This window comes from Muntiacus reevesi, chromosome 7 (assembly GCF_963930625.1).
Source record: "Muntiacus reevesi chromosome 7, mMunRee1.1, whole genome shotgun sequence".
NCBI classification, from domain to species: Eukaryota; Metazoa; Chordata; class Mammalia; order Artiodactyla; family Cervidae; genus Muntiacus; species Muntiacus reevesi.
Window position 1 is genome coordinate 70,363,120 of NC_089255.1, and position 19,502 is coordinate 70,382,621.

Genomic DNA, 19,502 nt, shown 5'->3' on the forward strand with positions numbered 1-19,502 from the left:
TGTCTGCAGCTATGTCATCTTATCTTTTAATCATTAAAACAGAACTTCCTGCTACTATTTCAGAATTTTTATCTGGAGACTACAGTGGGTAAGAAAAAGTATTTCACATTGTATTCATTTATTTATTAATTCAATAAATATCTATTAAGCCCTTGTGGGAAATAAGATAAATGTAGTTCCTGCCCTCAAGACACTTACAAAGTTATGCAGAGACAGTAGTCATAGAGAAGGAAATCCTGCAGATCGCTGGTGGTATCCCATTATGTGCAGAACACTGGTCTGTGAACTCTCTGACAGGCCAGTGTCAATCCTTGCTTTCCATGGGGGCATGAAAGAGCAGGACAAGTATGAGCCAGCTCTTTGAGAAGAGTAGAGGAGAAATTTCTGGATATGAAAGATTGGCTGGAAGAGCGGGGAAGCTGAAAGCACTGACGGTAAAGGTCTTAAAGTAGGGGAGCAGATAATCCTGCTGTCACTTTTCAGCAAACCACAGTGATAAAGAGAAATCAGAGTGATAAAGTTACAGCATACTTGAGTAAAATCCTGTTATAAAGCATTATTGGGAAAAAAAATTGTTTCATTTCTTGTTTTTAACAATATTGTATATAATACTAAATCATGTTATACTGCCCTTCTCCTTTCTTTTTTTTTATAAAAACACTGGGTTCTAAAGACTACTAACTCATCTTTTTTTATGAGGAAAAAACTCCAAATTAATTATACTTTTCCTCTTACTATATATAACATGAAATTTTGAGAAAAACAAACTCGAAAGCGTTAAATGAATCCTTTTAATTGTCATCAGATTAATTCATATAATTTCTAAATCACAAACCAAAACCCATCAGACTTTTCTATTTAAATATTTGGTTGTTTTGCTTCAATATTTTGTTCCAACTTGTTCTGGATTGCAGGGCAAGTTTTCAAAATTGAGTTTTAGCTTTTACAAGTTGGCTTCCATGAAAGAATTCTACTTAGACAACTGCAAATACATATTTATAAGAAAAATATGATATAATTTAGATCTGAGTAGGAACTATGAAGATAATGTGATTGAAAAAAAAGTAAGAAGTCCTTACTGATTTTTCATCATTGGAAGATGTGCTTTTTTGTGTTGTACTTTACAGTTTACAAAGTTTCCATATTCATTGTCACATTTGATACTTAGAGAAACCTTGTTTTATCTGTAGCTTTATCTAGTTTTAAGTTTTATGCTCTTATTTTGATAAACAATTGCTAAATGACACACCTATGTAAAATTTGCTTTTACATTTGCTATAAGAAATAATGAGGACAACTTCTATTAGTCAAAAAATTCTATGCCATAAATTTCCATTATAATTTAAGGCTAAGAAACTCAAGGCAATAAGAGGTAAAATGAAGAATGTTAGGTTAAGAGTAAGGAAACATGTGTTCTATTCATTTCATATTCAGTAATCTCAGGAAATTAATTTAACTTCTTTGGCCGTATAACTTAATTTTGAGCCTGAGGTTTCTTTATCTGGTGTTATGGTGGTACCTGTATTGCCTTCTTAACAAAGTTGTTGGGATGGCCAAATAAGATTTTATACATATACATGCTTTTGTACGCTGATAGCATAATATAAATGTGGGAAATCAAGCAACTCCATAATGTTGTATGTCAGTTACAACTCAATTTTTAAAAAGAAATTGCAATAATAACTGTATAAAGGTGGTTTTTCCCTATGTGCTCTAACTGCCAGAAAGGTCAAAGTCAAATTTAAATGTATTGCATTAACTGTGTTAATCTTAATAGTTGCCACTTGTGTTCTCCTTTTTCTTGATCCTGAATTTGGTGACTTCTATTTGCTTTTTTTATGTCATATGTCTTTGCGGAAAGAAGAGGGACAAAAATACATACAAAGTTTTAGAAATAATTAAGGTAGTATGTGACAGAGTTGCTATTAAAACTTAGGTCTTCTTTCTTTAAAAGTGATACTTTTACCATAGCATCATTTTAAATCAGTTGTCATTTACTTATTTTCTCTAATTTGTTTAAAGAAATAAATAAAAAGTAACTTCCATCTTATTCATATTAGTAGAAAATTGATCATAATTTTTATGTCAGAAATGAATTTTTAAAACTGTATATACTTCAAAATACTGTGAACAGTTTGCAACATCTGTTACGATGTTTTAAAATTGCTCATCTTGTTTTAAATGTAATATATATTCACTTATTTTGGATTTCAAAGTTTTCAAAAGCATTAGTATGTGACTAATTGTATTAATTGGTTAGAATGCAGATAAATCATGTCTTTAAAGTTTAATACTATGAAAAAACTTTAATACTATGAAATAATTAAGAAATAAATATTATGGTAATTGATTTGACTACCTAGCACAGTTTATTTCTAGGTCGAGTTACAGAGCAATATTTCTTCTGTGAGATCAATATAATATGGGTATACTTTTAGGTTTTGAGTTACAATAAATTGCAGTTAAGAATTTTCACTTGTGCTTATGTTCTGTGTTATATGTGAGATTTGATGTACCTTTGTGAAAAATAAACCTTTATAAAGATGTTATCAAAAAGAAACTACTGTTATAATATTCTAATTTCAAAAATTATTATTAGAAGTCAGAAGCTATAATACTTATACCAAATTTTTATGAGGCATCTATATTTTTCATAGAGTAACATTTTTAAAAAATCTGTGGCTGTTACAACTTGGAAACTCTGTGTTAACATTTAATGATCTTGTCAGCAGAATATGATTGACACAATTAAGTTGTCTTGCATTTGAGTTACATAATTGATATGGGATGTGAGTAAGATCCTAATTCAGAACATATGATACTCTTGTTCCATTCCATTCGAGAATGAAATTAAAGCAACTTATAAATAAATCTGGTTTTCATTAAAATCTGGGGAAAAAAATCTGCATGCCAAAGCATTTGCAATACAGCTAGGGATCTATACTCTATATTTCATACTTGGAACAATTTTATCATATAAGATTAAATCCACAGATCACACGAGTTTTCTAGGAAGTATAAAACTTTTTACTCTAATTCTTTTGGCTTGAAGAGAACGTATATTTAGATCACAGTAGGAGACAGGGGTTCTGTTAGATAACTCTTTTCTTCCCCCACTTTAGGAAGAATTTTAAGGTTAGCATATTATTCTGAAATCTTAATTTTTCAATTGTGCTTCTGCGATTTCTTTGTACTGGCTTGTATTTCTCAAGCTGAAGTTTTATTTTGTAAAGTTTAGTCATTTCTGCTCCTTGGAAAATATCCATTGCCAAATACAATTCAGTTAACTGTGACATGCACATGAAATTTGAACTAATTTTGCTGTTCATTACTGTATTGCCTTGATTGTTGACAAATGGTAAAGAAAAGCATTGTATTTATAATTGGCTGTGTTAACATAATGTAAGATAAGAAATGACTAATAGTAATCAGTAGCAAAACTAGGGATAGAGAAATATTTTGTAAAAAAGTTCTTTTTAATATCAGAGATTAAAAGTGTAGTCTTGTGAAGAGGAGAGCGTAAAGAAATCACAGTCTTGAGAAAAATGAGGCCATAAATTCAGAGTGGCTATTCAAGAATAGAGTGTATTTCCATTGCTTCTGTTACTAAGATCAACATTGTCCTTTTGCTGATTTTGTAGACATATACAATGAAGTTGTTGAACCAGATGATATCTGAGGTCCCTTCTAGCTCTAACATTCCATAACTCCAAGATTCCGAGTTAACCACTGGGAGGAGGTGAACTTTTATCTTCAGACCCAAAGCTTTGGGCAGTCGTGTGACTTCCATGGACATGAGTGAATGGTGATCTGAAATAATGTAAAGTTATAAAGTATAATACGTAATAGTAAATGTTACAGAGTGCAGGATTTCAAAGTGTTCCTAAGATTCTTAACGCAGGAGAAAAGAATCTTTGGTCCATAGGATTAACGTGCTCCCTTTGCCCAACTCTTGCTTCGTGACAGGAGGGACAGCAGAACTAACAGATGGAGTCTTCTTTGGTGTGCCTCTGGGCCTTTTTTTCCCCTGGCGCTGCAACTGTCTGAGTCTGTTTTGGGTCACAGAAGGGAAGAGATTTCAGGCATGGAGCCCTGGGCTTTTTGCCAGCTTTAGAAATTTAGTTGCCAGGTGTTCCTCGGTGAGGGATATTTTGAAGTTCTCATTTTCGTGCGTATTCAAGAGTGAGTAGAAGACGAATATGCCAGGAGGTGTCATGTTGTGTTTGTAATCTCCATGCTCTCTTAGAACCTCCTGCATACCAGGACTTGAGGGGCATGTGCAGATGTAGAGAGCACAGCTTCAGGCCCGTTAGCTAGAAATACTCCTGTGCAGAATTTGGTGTCTGGCATGTGCATTTCCTAAAGACAAGAGTTAGGGTGGAGAAACACAAGCTATGATCATGGTGTTTCTTCAGCTGCTGCTCCTTCTCTTGTCCTGTTAAAGAGGAAGTGGTTACCTTTTCAAGATACGCTAAAGAGGACTTCTTCATAAACTAAGGTGTAAAAGAGACACAGTGAATCATAATGTTTGTGTTAGAACCCATGGGGTGAAGCTGATTTAAAGGAAAACCTTTTCTTTCTTTTTTTAAAAAATTGAGATACTGATGCTTGTGTTGGTGCTTGGTTGCTTCAGTCATGTCCCACCCTTTGTGACCCCATGGACCACAGCCTGCCAGGCCCCTCGGTCCATGGGGATTCTCCTGACAAGAATACTGGAGTGGGTGGCCATGCCCTCCTCCAGGGGGTCTTCCTGACCCAGGGATAGAACCCATGTCTCCTGCATTGCAGGCAGATTCTTTACTGCTGAGTCACTGGGGTTAACATATAACATTGTCAACTATATATTGTGTAAGTTTAAGGTATCCAATGTGCAAATTTGATACACATATATTGTGGTATGATTACCACTGTAGTGTTTAGCTGATACCTCCATTACCTCACATAATTATCATTTCTTTTTTGTGGTGAGAATATTTAAGATTCTGTCTCTTAGCAACTTCCAAGTATATAAAATAATTCTGCTAAATATAATCACATTGTTTTGCATTAGATTCCCAGAATTTATTCATCCTCTAACTGCAAATTTGCACCATTTGACCAACATCTCCTCCATTCCCTTACCTACCAGCCCCTGCTAACCACCTTTCTACTGTTTCTTAAATCCACATATACATGATATACAGTACTTGTCTTTTTCTATCTGACTTATCTCTCTTAGCATAATGTCCTCAGTGTCCGTCAGTGTTGTCACAAATGGCAAAATACCCTTCTCATGGCTGAATAATATTCCAGTGTGTGTTTGTGTGTGTTTTACCACATTTTCTTTATCCCTTCATCCATTAACAGACACTTAGGTTGTTTCTGTGTCTTGGCTACTGTGAATAATAGCCTATAAACATGGGAGTGCAGATATCTTTTTGATATCCTGTTTTCATTTTCTTTAAATATATGCCCAGATATGGGATTGTTGGATCAATCATGTGGTAGTTCTGCTTTTAATTTTTTGAGGAACTAACTTGCTATTTTCCATAGTGGCTGAACCAATTCTCATTCCCACCAAAAGTGCACAAATCTTTCTTTTTCTCCACATCCCTGCCAATACTTGTTGTCCCTTGTCTTTTTGATGATATCCATACTGATAGGTGTGAGGTGATATTTCCTTGTGATTTTGATTTGTATTTCCCTGATTACTGATATTGGTTGTCTTTTCATGTACCTGTTAACCATTCATATATCTCCTTTGGGAAAAAATATCTATTTACTTTGCCCATTTTAAAATTGGATTTGTTTGATTTTTTTGCTGTTGAATTATAAGAGTTCTCTATATATTTTTAATATTAGCCCTTTATAAGATATATGATTTGGAAATATTTTCTCTCATTCTGTGGACTGCCTTATCATTCTGGTAATTGTTTCTTTTATTGTGCAAAACTTTTCATTTTGATATAGTTCCACTTTTGTTTGCTTTTGTTGCTTGTGCTTTTGGTGTCATATTTGCCAAGACCAATGTCAAGAAGCTTTTTCTTTATGTTTTCTCTATAAATTTTATAGTTTCAGGTTTTACATTTAAGTCTTTATTTCAAGTTAATTTTTGTGAGGGGTGTAAGATAGATTTCATTTTTCTGTATATGGCTATCCAGTTTCCTCAGTATAATTTTTTGAAAAGACTCCCACTAAATATTCCTGAGTCCTTTCTCAAATATTAGTTGACAGTATATGGGGTGGGAGAGTATGCCTAGACTCTATAGTCTGCTGTTTTGAACTATGTGTCTTTTTTTATGCCAGTACTATACTGTTTTGATTACTAAAGCTTTGCAGTATACTTTGAAGTCAACTTTGTTTTCTTTCTCAGGATTGCTTTGGCTATTTGGAGCCTTTTGTAGTTCCATACAAATTTTAGTTTTGTTCTATTTTGAGAAACAACTGTCACTGGGACTTGATAGGGATTGCATTGACTATAGATAGCTTTGGATAGTTTGGGCATTTTAACAATGTTGATTATTCTAATCCATTAACACAGACAGGTTATCTTTCTTGTTGTTTGTGTCTTCAATTTCTTTCATTTAAGCTTGACTGTCTTTCACTTCTTTGGTTAAATATTTATAAGTATTTTATTGCTTTCATGCTATTGTGAGTGGGATACAGACCAGGAGCTGACTGTGGCTGAGATCATGAACTCCTTATTGCCAAATTCAGACTTAAATTGAAGAAAATAGGGAAAACCACCAGACCACTCAGGTATGACCTACATCAAATCCCTTACAATTATACAGTGGAAGTGACAAATAGATTCAAGGGATTAGATCTGATAGACAGAGTGCCTGAAGAACTGTGGACAGAGGTTGGTGACATTGTACAGGAGGCAGTGATCAAGACCATCCCCAAGAAAAAGAAATGCAAAAAGGTAAATGGCTATCTGAGGAGGCCTTACAACTAGCTAAGGAAAGAAGAGAAGCTAAAAGCAAAGGAAAAAAGGAAAGATATACCCATTTGAATGCAGAGTTCCAAAGAATAGCAAGGAGAGATAAGAAAGCCTTCCTCAGTGATCAGTGCAAAGAAATAGAGGAAAATAACAGAATGGGAAAGACTAAAGATCTCTTCAACAAAATTAGACATACCAAGGGAACATTTCATGCAAAGATGGGTATAATAAAGGACATAAATGGTATGGACATAACAGAAGCAGAAGATATTAAGAAGAGGTGGCAAGAATACACAGAAGAACGATGGTGTGATCACTCACCGAGAACCAGACATCCTGGAGTCTGAAGTCATGTGGGCCTTAGGAAGCATCACTACGAACAAAGCTAGTGGAGGTGATGGAATTCCAGTTGAACTATTTCAAATCCTGGAAGATGATACTGTGAAAGTGCTGCACTCAATATGCCAGCAAATTTGGGAAACTCAGCAGTGGCCCAGGACTGGAAAAGGTCAGTTTTCATTTCAATCCCAAAGAAAGGCAATCTCAGAGAATGTTCAAACTACCACACAATTGCACTTATCTCACTCGCTTGCAAAGTAATGTTAAAAGTTCTCCAAGCCAGGCTTCAACAGTACAAAGAACCATGAACTTCCAGATGTTCAAGCTAGATTTAGAAAAGGCAGAGGAACCAGAGATCAAATTGCCAACATTTGCTGGATCATCGAAAAAGCAAGAGAGTTCCAGAAAAATATCTATTTCTGCTTTATTGACTATGCCAAAGCCTTTGACCATGTGGATCACAACAAACTGTGGAAAATTCTGAAAGAGATGGGAATACCACACCACCTGACCTGCCTCCTGAGAAATTTGTATGCAAACCAAAAAGCAACAGTTAGACATGGAACATGGAACAACAGACTGGCTCCAAATTGGGAAAGGAGTACATCAAGGTTGTATATTGTCACCCTGCTTATTTAACATCTATGCAGAGTACATTATTAAAATGCCGGGCTGGATGAAGCACAAGCTGGAATCAAGATTGCTGGGAGAAATATCAATAACCTCAGATATGCAGATGACACCACCCTTATGGTAGAAAACAAAGAAGAACTAAAGAGGCTCTTGATGAAAGTGAAAGAGGAGGGTGAAAACGTTGGCTTAAAACTCAACATTCCGAAAGCTAAGAACATGGCATCCAGTCCCATCACTTCATGGCAAATAGATGGGGAAACAGCGAGAGACTTTATTTTCTCAGGCTTCAAAATCACTGCAAATGGTGACTACAGCTATGAAATTAAAAGATGTTTGCTCCTTGGAAGAAAAGTTATGACCAACCTAGACAGCATATTAAAAAGCAGAGACATTCCTTTGCCAACAAAGGCCTGTTGAGTCAAGGCTATGGTTTTTCCAGTAGTCATGTATGAATGTGAGAGCTGGACTATAAAGAAAGCTGAGTGCTGAAGAATTGATATTTTTGAACTGTGGTGTTGGAGAAGACTCTTGAGAGTTCCTTGGACTGCAAAGAGATCAAACCAGTCAATCCTAAAGGAAATCAGTCCTGAATATTCATTGGAAGGATTGATGCTGAAGCTGAAACTCCAGTACTCTGGCCACCTGATGCGAAGAACTGACTCCTTGGAAAGGACCCTGATGCTGGGAAAGATTGAAGGCAGAAGGAGAAGGGGAAACAGAGGCTGAGATGGTTGGATGGCATCACCAACTCGATGGACATGAGTTTGAGTAAACTCCGGGAGTTGGTGATGGACAGGGAAGCCTGGCATGCTGCAGTCCATGGGATCGCAAAGAGTCGGACATGACTGAACTACTGAACTGATTGTTTTATTTCTTTTTCAGATACTTGTTAGTTTATGAAAATACAACTGATTTCTGTGTGTTGTTTATGTATCATTCAGCTTTATAATATTTTTTGATTAGCTCTAACAGTTTTTTTGGTTGAAGTCTTTAGAATTTACTATATATAAGATCATATCTGCAAATAAAGACAGATTTACTTCTTATTCAATTTGGATGCCACTTATTTCTTTATTTTGCCTGATTGTTTTAGCTAGGACTTCCAGTACTATGTTGAATAAGAATGGTGAGGGTAGGCATCCTGGTCTCATTCCTGACCTTAGAGGAAAAACTTTAAGCCTTTCACTGTTGAGTATGATATTAGCTGTGAGCTTGTTATACATGGCCCTTATGTTGAGATTTGTTCCCTCTGTACTAAATTTGTTGAAGTTTTTTTTTTTTAATCATAAATGAATGTTGTGTTTTATCACATGCTTCTTTGGCATCTATTTTTTTTAATCATATGTTTTTAAAATTTTTATAAAACATGTGTTTTTTTTTAACATTTTTATTATATGTCTTAACATATTTGACCATGTGTTTTTTATTTTTCATTCTGTTAATGTGCTATATCATGTTGACTGAGTTTCATATGTTGATCCATCCTTGCATCCTATGGATAAATCCCAGTTGATCATAATATATGATGCTTTTAATGTGCTATTGGATTTGGTTTACTAATATTTTGTTGAGAATTTTTATAGTATATTCACCAGGGATAGTCTGTAAGTTTTGTTTTTTGTAATGTTCTTTTGTGGCTTTGATAGTAGGGCATGCTGACCTTATAAAATGAGTTTGGAACTCTTCTCTCCTGTCCAATTTTTGGGAAGAGTTTGAGAAGCACCGGCATTAGTTTTTCTTTAAATGTTTGGTGGAATTTGCCAGTGAAGCCATCTGGTCCTGGGCTTTTCTTTTTTAGTAGGTTTTTTTTTATTACTGGTGCAGTGACCTTACTCATAATTGGTCTGTTTATATTTTTTAGTTCTTTATGATTCAGTCTTGGTACACTTATGTTTCTAGGAATTTGTCCATTTTCTTAATTTAACATGGCAGTGGGAGACTTTGACTATCTGGTAGTGAAAGGATACACTATAGTCAACTAGAAATTCAGAGAACATCTAACAAAGGACTTGAAAAAGTAATACCTTATACCTTTGATGCTCCCAGCTCTCATATTAGCATGAATTTTACTTTGTTACCATTTTGCATGTGCACATGCATATATTTCAGAGTAAAAATGATAGCTTCTTTACAGAAAATTTAGAAGACAAAGCAAATAAAAATTATACATAATACCATCTCTTACCTAATCCCTGCTATCATTTTATTTCCTTTGAACTTTTCCCCCAAAACATTTTTTTTTATTTTTTCCAAACATTTTTAAAGCATAGTTAGTAATCATCATTTTGTATTTTTATCATTAGTATTTTCTGTTTTAGTAAACTGCCTTTTTAAAAAAAATAAAAATTGTTTAACATTCCATTGAGTATGCTGTTTTTGACAAACATTTTCTATTGTTGGTTACATAAGATTTTCCCCCAACTTTTTAATATTATAATAATGTTATACTCACAGCTTTATGCACATATAATTCTTTATATCTTAGATTATTCTCTCAGAGTAGATTACCATACATTATCAGTATTTTTCCAAAAGATAGTGCTAATTGACAAGATCACTAACAAGGTGTGAAGGACCAATTATTCACATCCTTGAATATTAATTTTTAAATATTTTTACTCACTCTCAATAGCCTTATTACTTATTTCTTTAATTAACATCAGAGATTGGATTTTTCTTCATGTATATTTACTAGTTGCACTTCTTTTATGACTTGCTTAATTTTTATATACCAAAGCGAAGTCTTTACTATAAAATTCTTAGGGAATTAAGTCTGATTTTTAAAAACTTCAACACGTGTATTTTTATATTGAAACTTTAAAACCATGTATATGCCACCAATACACAAAATAAAGATTTCTCAGTGCTGATACATAGAATTATCTGCTTTTGGTATTTTAAGTATATCTTTCTCACTTTTTTACAACTGTGCATCCATTTTTTTAAATAATCAAATACACCATTACACATTTACCTACCTTTTCTCATTCAGTATTCTATTACCTTTATATGAAAAATGTAATATGTTTTCTCCTAGTAATTCATGCCCTTTCCTGAAAAATTTAAAAATATGTAAAATCACTGTATAAGAAGAAAAATTATCCATCATTCTACCATGCAGATATAATGGCTATGAATATAGTTCCTTTCCATTTTTAGTGAACCTTTATTTTCCCTCAAACTTGTTATCATATTAAATTATTTATGATATATTCCATATATTATTTTATATAAAATATGTCGAGGTGGTTTTAGTTGCTCTGTACCTAAAGTAGAACTTTTCCCCTATAGGTCTTGGTATCTTGATGGAGACACACTACTACTAATCATTTGTGTCGGCATTGTGTTCCCTCTTGCACTTCTTCCTAAAATAGGTAAGTCTTTATAGAAGAGAATGTTATTTGTTGATAAGAAAAGAGAAAAAAAATAATGTTAAGGGGCTTTTAAATTTCACAGTTGCACAGTTTTATCAGAAGGTGATTGTGAATAATTTTGAACTTGGATTTATTTTAGGTTGTTCAGCCTTCAGCCCTGCCTAGTTAACCTATTACTTGGTTTGCAGTAGTATTTTGTCTGCCCCACTAAAATAAAATCTTTACAGCAGAACATTAAAGAGCAGCCTTTCCTTACAGTGTGCCATTAGTGGTAAGCCAGTTCCAATTCTGCCATACAGAGCTACATAAACGATCTGTGACAGATAGTTGGAATGTTGTTATTCTCAGCCCTAAGCCCCAGATACCAAGCACTATAATAGAAAACATGCCCAAGATGTATAGCTTTAGCTGCACGTTAGGATCACTTTCCTTATAAATTGCTTTTTATTTTACTGTTATTTTACAGGCTTTCTTGGCTACACAAGTAGTTTATCATTTTTCTTTATGGTGTTCTTTGCTCTTGTGGTAAGTTTAAAATATACTATATTACTTATCTCCTCACCAAAATTGAAATCATTGTGTTAATGTCTTTTTTCTTCTCTTTACTCTGTTTTTTATTGAAAAAGTATCCCATTTTATTTCAATGTGTTATTAAAACCACTTTGATTCTGCAAAACTGCTTCCTTCATAGTATCTGTTTTGAAGAATCTTAGCAAGGACAACATCTCAGGTTCAGTTTCCCTTGTGGTTAACTAGAGAGAAGAGCACACCAGCTCTGTTAAAACCTTGGAGTATGATTCTTTGAGTAAGTCTAAGTATTCATTTATTTCTGTACAAGATTGTGTACGTATGTGTATGTTTTAGGGGTTCTCAAGCATAAGAATCAGGCTAGTTCTAAGCTGTAAAATCAATCTGAATCCTAATCATCTTAATTTTAAAACTTAGTTCCAATAATGAAACCAGAGTTTCAGAGGTTTACCCACTGAAGAGATCTAGTAAGAATTGGAGTGCCTGAATTCTCTCCCATCTGATTTATTAAGCATTAGTTAAGCTCTCATGAAGCTGACTGCACAGAAATACTATTTTTTACACGTGGAATATTTTTTTAAATTAGCTCATTTTAATTATAGGAAAAATATCTCTCAGATGGTAAACTTGCTTATAAAATAATTTAACATGAAGATAAAAGAGAATTTAAATTTCTGATTTCCTTTTAATTCTTCTAAAACAGATCTTAATATTCCAAAGACTATATCTTTGTGTGAAATTCTGGGGGGAAAGATCCTTTTTCTTTTTGCTCAGCAGCTTATTTCACAGTCAGTATCTGTCCAACCTTAAGTAAGATTTAACATTTTAAACTTTCCAAAATACATGCCTAAATGGCTTGATTAAACTCTTAAAATCATAAGCTTATTTAAACTCTCCTGTGTTATTGAGAAATGAATGAAAGAAACATGCCATCCAAAAGAACAAGACAACACATCATTAGTTAAACCATATGATAGAACCAGATTTCCAAGCTGTCAAAACAATCTAGGGTGCATATAACTTAGGCTAAACTATCTTCTGGGATACAAGGATAAAATAACTTTAGATTATTTAAATGAAGTGAAAGTGACCCTGGTTTCAGTATACGGGAATATTTATTTAATGAATGCTCTTAAAACTAAAAATACTTGATAGAGTTTCCGTGTAACTATTTGTTGAACTTAACAACATTATAATCGTTGCCCTCCCTCCACAAATTGTCTGACTTGTATCTTATAAGTTAATTGAACATACACTTATTTAAAAGATCTTCTTATTGAGATATAATTGACATAGAGTGCTGTATAAGTTTAAGGTGTGCATCATGATGACTTAACTACATATATTGTGAAATGATTATTACAGTGTTTACTTAACATCCATAGGCACACTTCTTAGGTATCACATTAAGAGGGGAGCAAAAAATATTTCCATCATAATTTGATTGTTGAAAAGCATCTACATGATTAAGAGTGGCCTGTATTTGCAAATGAACATATAGATATTAAAGAGAATCAGTACACATAACATTGAAGATTTTCTTCACAGATAATTGACCACACAGTGTTGCATAGGTAGGAGTAATTTGGTTTTTATAGCCAACAGTTTGAAGCAGGTAAAATATATTGATATGACACATCTATTGTAGTTTTCACAGTATTCATTTCTGTCATGGCAGATACTCTTTAATTTGATGCAGACTTCTCCTGTAGCTGTCATATGGAAATAATACCCTTATCTTACTTTACAAACCATCTGCTCAGATTTTTACCTTTGAGCACAATTTAAATTTGGTCTACTATGAGGCAGTGAAGACATGCTATATCCTTCCTCCTTAATTCTCTTTTAATTGGCATGTAGGCATACCTCAGAGATATTGCAGGTTCAGTTCTGGACCATTGCAATAAACCTAGTCAAACACATCATTTCTGAGTTTGTACAGAAGTTATGTTTACACTGTACTGTAGTCTATTAAATGTACAGTAGCTTTATGTCTAAGAAAACAATGTACATACATTAATTTAAAAATTCTTTATTGCTTACTCAGCCTTAGTCAGTCTGTTAAGTCGCTCAGTTGTGTCTGACTCCTTGCGACCCTATGGACTGCAGCATGCCAGCCTTCCCTGTCCATCACCAACTCCCAGAGCTTACTCAAACACATGTCCATTGAGTCAGTGATGCCATCCAACCATCTCATCTTCTGTTGTCCCCTTCTCCTCCCACCTCAATTTTTCCCAGCTTCAGGGTCTTTTCCAATGAGTCCATTCTTCGCATCAGGTGGCCAAAGTATTGGAGTTTTACCATCAATCCTTCCAAAGAATATTCAGGACTGATTTCCTTTAGGATTGACTGGTTGGATCTCTTTGCAGTCGAAGGGACTCTCAAGAGTTTTCTCCAACACCACAGTTCAAAACCATCAATTCTTTGGCACTCAGCTTTCTTTTATAGTCCAACTCTCACATCCATACATGACTACTGGAAAAACCATAGCTTTGACTCAATGGACCTTTGTTGGTAAAGTAATGTTTCTCCTTTTTAATACGCTGTCTAGGTTGGTCATAGCTTTTCTTCCAAGGAGCAAGCATCTTTTAATTTCATGGCTGCAGTCACCATCTGCAGTGATTTTGGGGCCCAAGAAAATAAAGTCTGTCACTGTTTCCTTTGTTTCCCCATCTATTTGCCATGAAGTGATGGGACCAGATGCTTAGTTTTCTGACTGTTGAGTTTTAAGCCAACTTCTTCACTCTCCTCTTTCACTTTCATCAAGAGGCTTTTTAGTTCTTCTTTCCTTTCTGCCATAAAGGTGGTGTCATCTGCGTATCTGAGGTTATTGATATTTCTCCCAGCAATCTTGATTCCAGCTTGTGCTTCATCCAGTCTAGCACTTCTCATATTATACTCTGCATGTAAGTTAAATTTATATGCAGACATGTGACAGTTTACAGCCTTGATGTACTCCTTTCCCGATTTGGAACCAGTCTGTTGTTCTATGTCCAGTTCTAACTGTTGCTCCTTGGCCTAACGTACAGATTTCTCAGGAGACAGGGAGGGTGGTGCGGTATTCCCATCTCTTTCAGAATTTCCCACAGTTTGTTGTGATCCACACAGTCAAAGACTTTGGCATAGTCAATAAAGCAGAAGTAGATGTTTTAAGCACTCAGCCTTAAAAAGGAATGAAATAATGCCATTTGCCCCAACGTGGATGAATCTAGAGATTATCACACTAAGTGAAGTAAGTCAGAAAGAAAAAGACAAGGATCGTATGCTATCACTTACATGTAATTATCTAAAAAAATGATACACATGAACTTATTTACAAAATAGAAACAGACTCACAGATACAGAAATCAAATTTAGGATTACCAAAAGGGAGAGAAGGTGGGGATAAATTATGAATTTGGGATCAGCATATACACACTGCTGTATATAAAATGGATAAATGACAAGGACCTACTGTATAGCACAGGGAACTATATTCAATATCTTGCAATAACCTAATGGAAAAGAAAAAAATATTACTAAAAAGTGCTGTCACCTGTCTTCAGCAAGTTGTAATCTGTTTTAGCTAGTGAAAAGTCTTCCCTTGATCAGGGTGGTGATTGCTGAAGGTTGGAGAAGCTGTGGCAATTACTTAAGATAACAGTGAAGTTTGGTGCATACATTGACTTTTGTTTTCATAAATGATTTCTCTGTAGCATGCAATGATTTTTCTGTTTGATAGCATTTTACCCACAGTAGAACTTCTTTCAAAATCGTAGTCAGTCCTTTCAAATTCTGCCATAGCTTTTTCAATTAAGTTTATGTAATATTCTAAATCCTTTGTATTTATTTCAGCAGTCTTCATGGCATCTTCACCAGTAGATTCCATCTCAAGAAACCACTTTCTTTTCTCATCCATAAAAAGCACTCTGAATCCATTCAGTTGTGTTGTGAGATTACAGCAATTCAGTCACATCTTCAGGCTCCACTTCTAATTCTAGTTCTTTTGCTCTTTCCACCATGTCTGTAGGACTTCCTCTGCTGAAATCAGAGTCATCCATGAAGGCTGGAATCAGCTTCTTCCAAACTTCTGTTAATGTTGATATTTTGACCTCTTCCTGTGAATCACAGATATTTTGATTTCATCTAGAATGGTGAATCCTTTCCAGAAGAGCTTCAATTTACTTTGCCCAGATCCATCAGAGGAATCACATCTCTGGCACCTACAGCCTCATGAAATTGTTTCTTAAAGAATGAGACTTGAAAGTCAATATTACTCCTGAAGTTATGGACTGCAAAATGGATGTTATGTTAGCTGGCATGAAAACAACATGAATCTTGTTGCACATCTCCATCAGAGTCCTTGGGTGACCAGGTTCATTGTCAATGAGCAGTAATATTTTGAAAGGGGTCTTTTTTTCTGAGCAATAGGTCTCAACAATGGGATTAAAATAATAAACAGATGTATTGTCATCCAGGCTTTGTTGTTCCATCTATAGAACACAGGCAGAGTATAGATTTAGCATAATTCTTAAGGGCCCTAGGTTTTGTGAAATGGTAAAATAGCATTGTGCTATTCAACTTAAAATCACCAGCTGCATTAACCCCTAACAAGAAAGTCAGCCTGTCCTTTGAAGCTTTGAAACCAAGCATTGACTTCTCTCCAACTATGAAAGTCCTAGATCGCATCTTCTTCCAATAGAAGGCTCTTTGGTCTACACTGAAAATCTATTGTTTAGTGTAACCACCTTCATTAGTGATCTTAGCTAGAACTTCTAGATAACTTGCTGTAGCTTCTACATCACACTTGTTGCTTCACTTTGCACTTCTGTATCATGGAGATGGCTTCTTTCCTTAAACTTCATGAACCAGCCTCTACTTTCTTCAGACTTTTCTTCTGCAGCTTCCTTACTTCTCTCCCTTCATAGAACTGAAGAGAGTTGGGGCCCTTGCTCTGGACTTGGCTTTGACTTAAGGAAATGTGGCTGTTTTGATCTCTATCCAGATCATTAAAACTTTCTCCAGATCAGCAATAAGACTGTTTCACTTTTTTTTTTAATCATTCGTGTAGTCACTGGAGTAACACTTTTCATTTCCTTCAGAAACTTTTTCTTTGCATCCACTACTTGGCTAACAGTTTGGTATAAGAGTGCTTTCAACCTATCTCAGTTCTGCACATGCCTTCCTCATTGTGCGTAATCATTTCTAACTTTTGATTTAAAGTGAGGGATGTGCAACCCTTCCTTTCACTTAAATAGAGGCCATTGTAGGCTTATAACTTGGCCTAATTTCAATATTTTTGTGTCTCAGAGAATAGGGAGACCCAAGGAGAGGGAGAGAGATGGGAACTGCCAGTCAATGGAGCAGTCAGAACATACACAACATTATGGATTGTTTGCCATCTTACATGGGCATAGTTCATGGAACCCCCAAACAATTACAGTAGTTACATCAAAGATCACTGTGCACAGATCACGTATCACTATCACAAATATGATTGTAATGAAAAAGTTTGAAATATTGTGAGAATTATCAAAATGTGACACAGACATGATGTGAGCAAGTGCTCTTGGAAAAATGGTGCCAATAGCCTTGCTTGACACAGGGTTGCCACGAGCCTTCAATCCATAAAGAAACACAGTATCTGTGAAGTTCAGTAAACTAAAGCACAATCAAGTGACGTATGCTTGACTTTATTATAGACTCTTTTAAGTGTTAGTTTTAAAATACATAGTGGTTAAGGAAAGGAAACATATATATATTAACCCCAATTTTTTTGAAGGACTCCAATTTTTATTATTATTTTAATATTATTAATATTAAATGTTATTATATAATAATATTAATATTAAATGACAATATTATTAATCCTAATAATATTAGGATTATTATTTTTTCCATTGCTTATTTAAATTATTTAATTTATTTTAAGCCCAACTATGCTGGGCTTAGTTGCTCAGTCATATCTGACTGTTTGCAACCCCAGAGAAGCCTGCTAGGCTTTTCTGCTCATGGGCATTCTCCAGGCAAGAATACTGGAGTGGGTTGCCATGCCTTTCTCCAGGGAATCTTCCCAACCCAGGGATCAAACCCAGGTTTCCTGCTTTTCAGGCAAGTTCTTTACCATCTGAGCCACCAGGGAAGCCCAAAAATACTGGAGTGGGTAGCCTATCCCTTCTCCAGGGGATCTTCCCGACCCAGAAATCGAACCAGGGTTTCCTGTATTGCAGGCAGATTCTTTACCACCTGAGTTACCAGGGAAGCCCCATTTTTATCAATCAGTTCAAATTAGTCACTCAGTCATGTCCGACTCTTTGCGACCCCATGGACTGCAGCACGCCAGGCTTCCCTGTCCATCACCAACTCCCAGAGCTTGCTCAAACTCATGTCTGTTGAGTCGGTGATGCCTTCCAACCATCTCATCCTCTGTCATCCCCTTCTCCTCCTGCCTTCAATCTTTCCCAGCTTCAGGGTCTTTTCCAATGAGTCATTTCTTTGCATTGGGGGCCAAAGTATTGGAGCTTCAGCATCAATCCTTCCAATGAATATTCAGGACTGATTTCTTTTAGGATTGACTGGTTTGATCTTCTTGCTGTCCAAGGAACTCTCAAGAGTCTTTGCCAACACCACAGTTCAAAAGCATCAATTCTTCAGCCCTCAGCTTTCTTTATGGTCCAACTCTCACATCCATACGTGACTGCTGGGAAAACCATACCTTTGACTATATTGACCTTTGTCAGTAATGTCTTTGCTTTTTAATATGCTGCCTAGGTTCATCATAGCTTGTCTTCCAAGGAGCAAGCATCTTTTAATTTCATGGCTGCAGTTACCATCTGCAGTGATTTTGGAGCCCAAGAAAGTATCAATATGTGTTTATAAATCTGTGTAGCATTTATTATTAAATTTTTAAAAATTGGCCCATAAAACTATTATTTGCTTAAATTATGCTCTCCAACAATGCAAATCAAAACCTACACTCTCATCTATTGTCCCACATCCTTGAAAAAAAAGTGAAAGTTTAGTCACTCAGTGGTGTACAACTCTTTACCACCCTGGGGACTGTAGCCCGCCTGACTCCTCTATCCATGAAATTCTCCAGGCAAGAATGCTGGAATGAGTAGCCATTCATCTTCCCAACCGAAGGATCAAACCCAGATCTCCTGCATTTCAGGCAGATGCTTTAATGTCTGAGCCACCAGGGAAGCCCAGATATTTACTTTGCTTAAAAATTTTTGACATAAATTTTTGCTCCAACTGAAATATCTAAAATTTTAAAAATAAAGTTTGTTATAACAGTGGCTCAGCATGATGGCATCTTTTTTGCTTTGTTTTGAACACAAATTTACATTGTTTCTAAAAGTTCTGTCTTGAGACAGAATAATAACAGATTAGTATTCTAATACTAATATTAGAACTAACATTTTAATAAATTAATAGTGAAAATAGAGAGCCATCTGATTGCATTTTGGTTAGATTTGGCTTCTGTCTTCCATGCACTATGTTAGTCATCAGAGTTGTGGTAGTTTAACTAGGATACTACTCATAAGGATCTGTCCATCTAGTTGGGGAAATAAGGTAAATTTATTAGAAAAAAATAGAGACTCACATAGTTAATACATAGTTAAATGTTGATATATCTGCTTCAGAATAGGAATTATAAGAGTTGAGAAGAAAAAAAAAAAGAGTTGAGAAGAGACAATGATCACCAACAGCTAGAATAAAGAAGG

At 35.1% G+C, this 19,502-nt stretch overlaps 1 protein-coding gene across 1 annotated transcript in view; it reads left to right on the plus strand.

Annotated features, from left to right (window-relative positions):
• The window catches only part of SLC38A6 (solute carrier family 38 member 6), a 69,052-nt gene that overhangs the window by 36,793 nt on the left and 12,757 nt on the right, over positions 1–19,502 (plus strand). Inside the window, exons 6-8 of the mRNA XM_065941899.1 lie at positions 10–88; positions 11,186–11,268; positions 11,735–11,793. Of these exons, the coding sequence (XP_065797971.1) occupies positions 10–88; positions 11,186–11,268; positions 11,735–11,793 (221 nt within the window). The remainder of the gene's footprint in view (positions 1–9; positions 89–11,185; positions 11,269–11,734; positions 11,794–19,502) is intronic.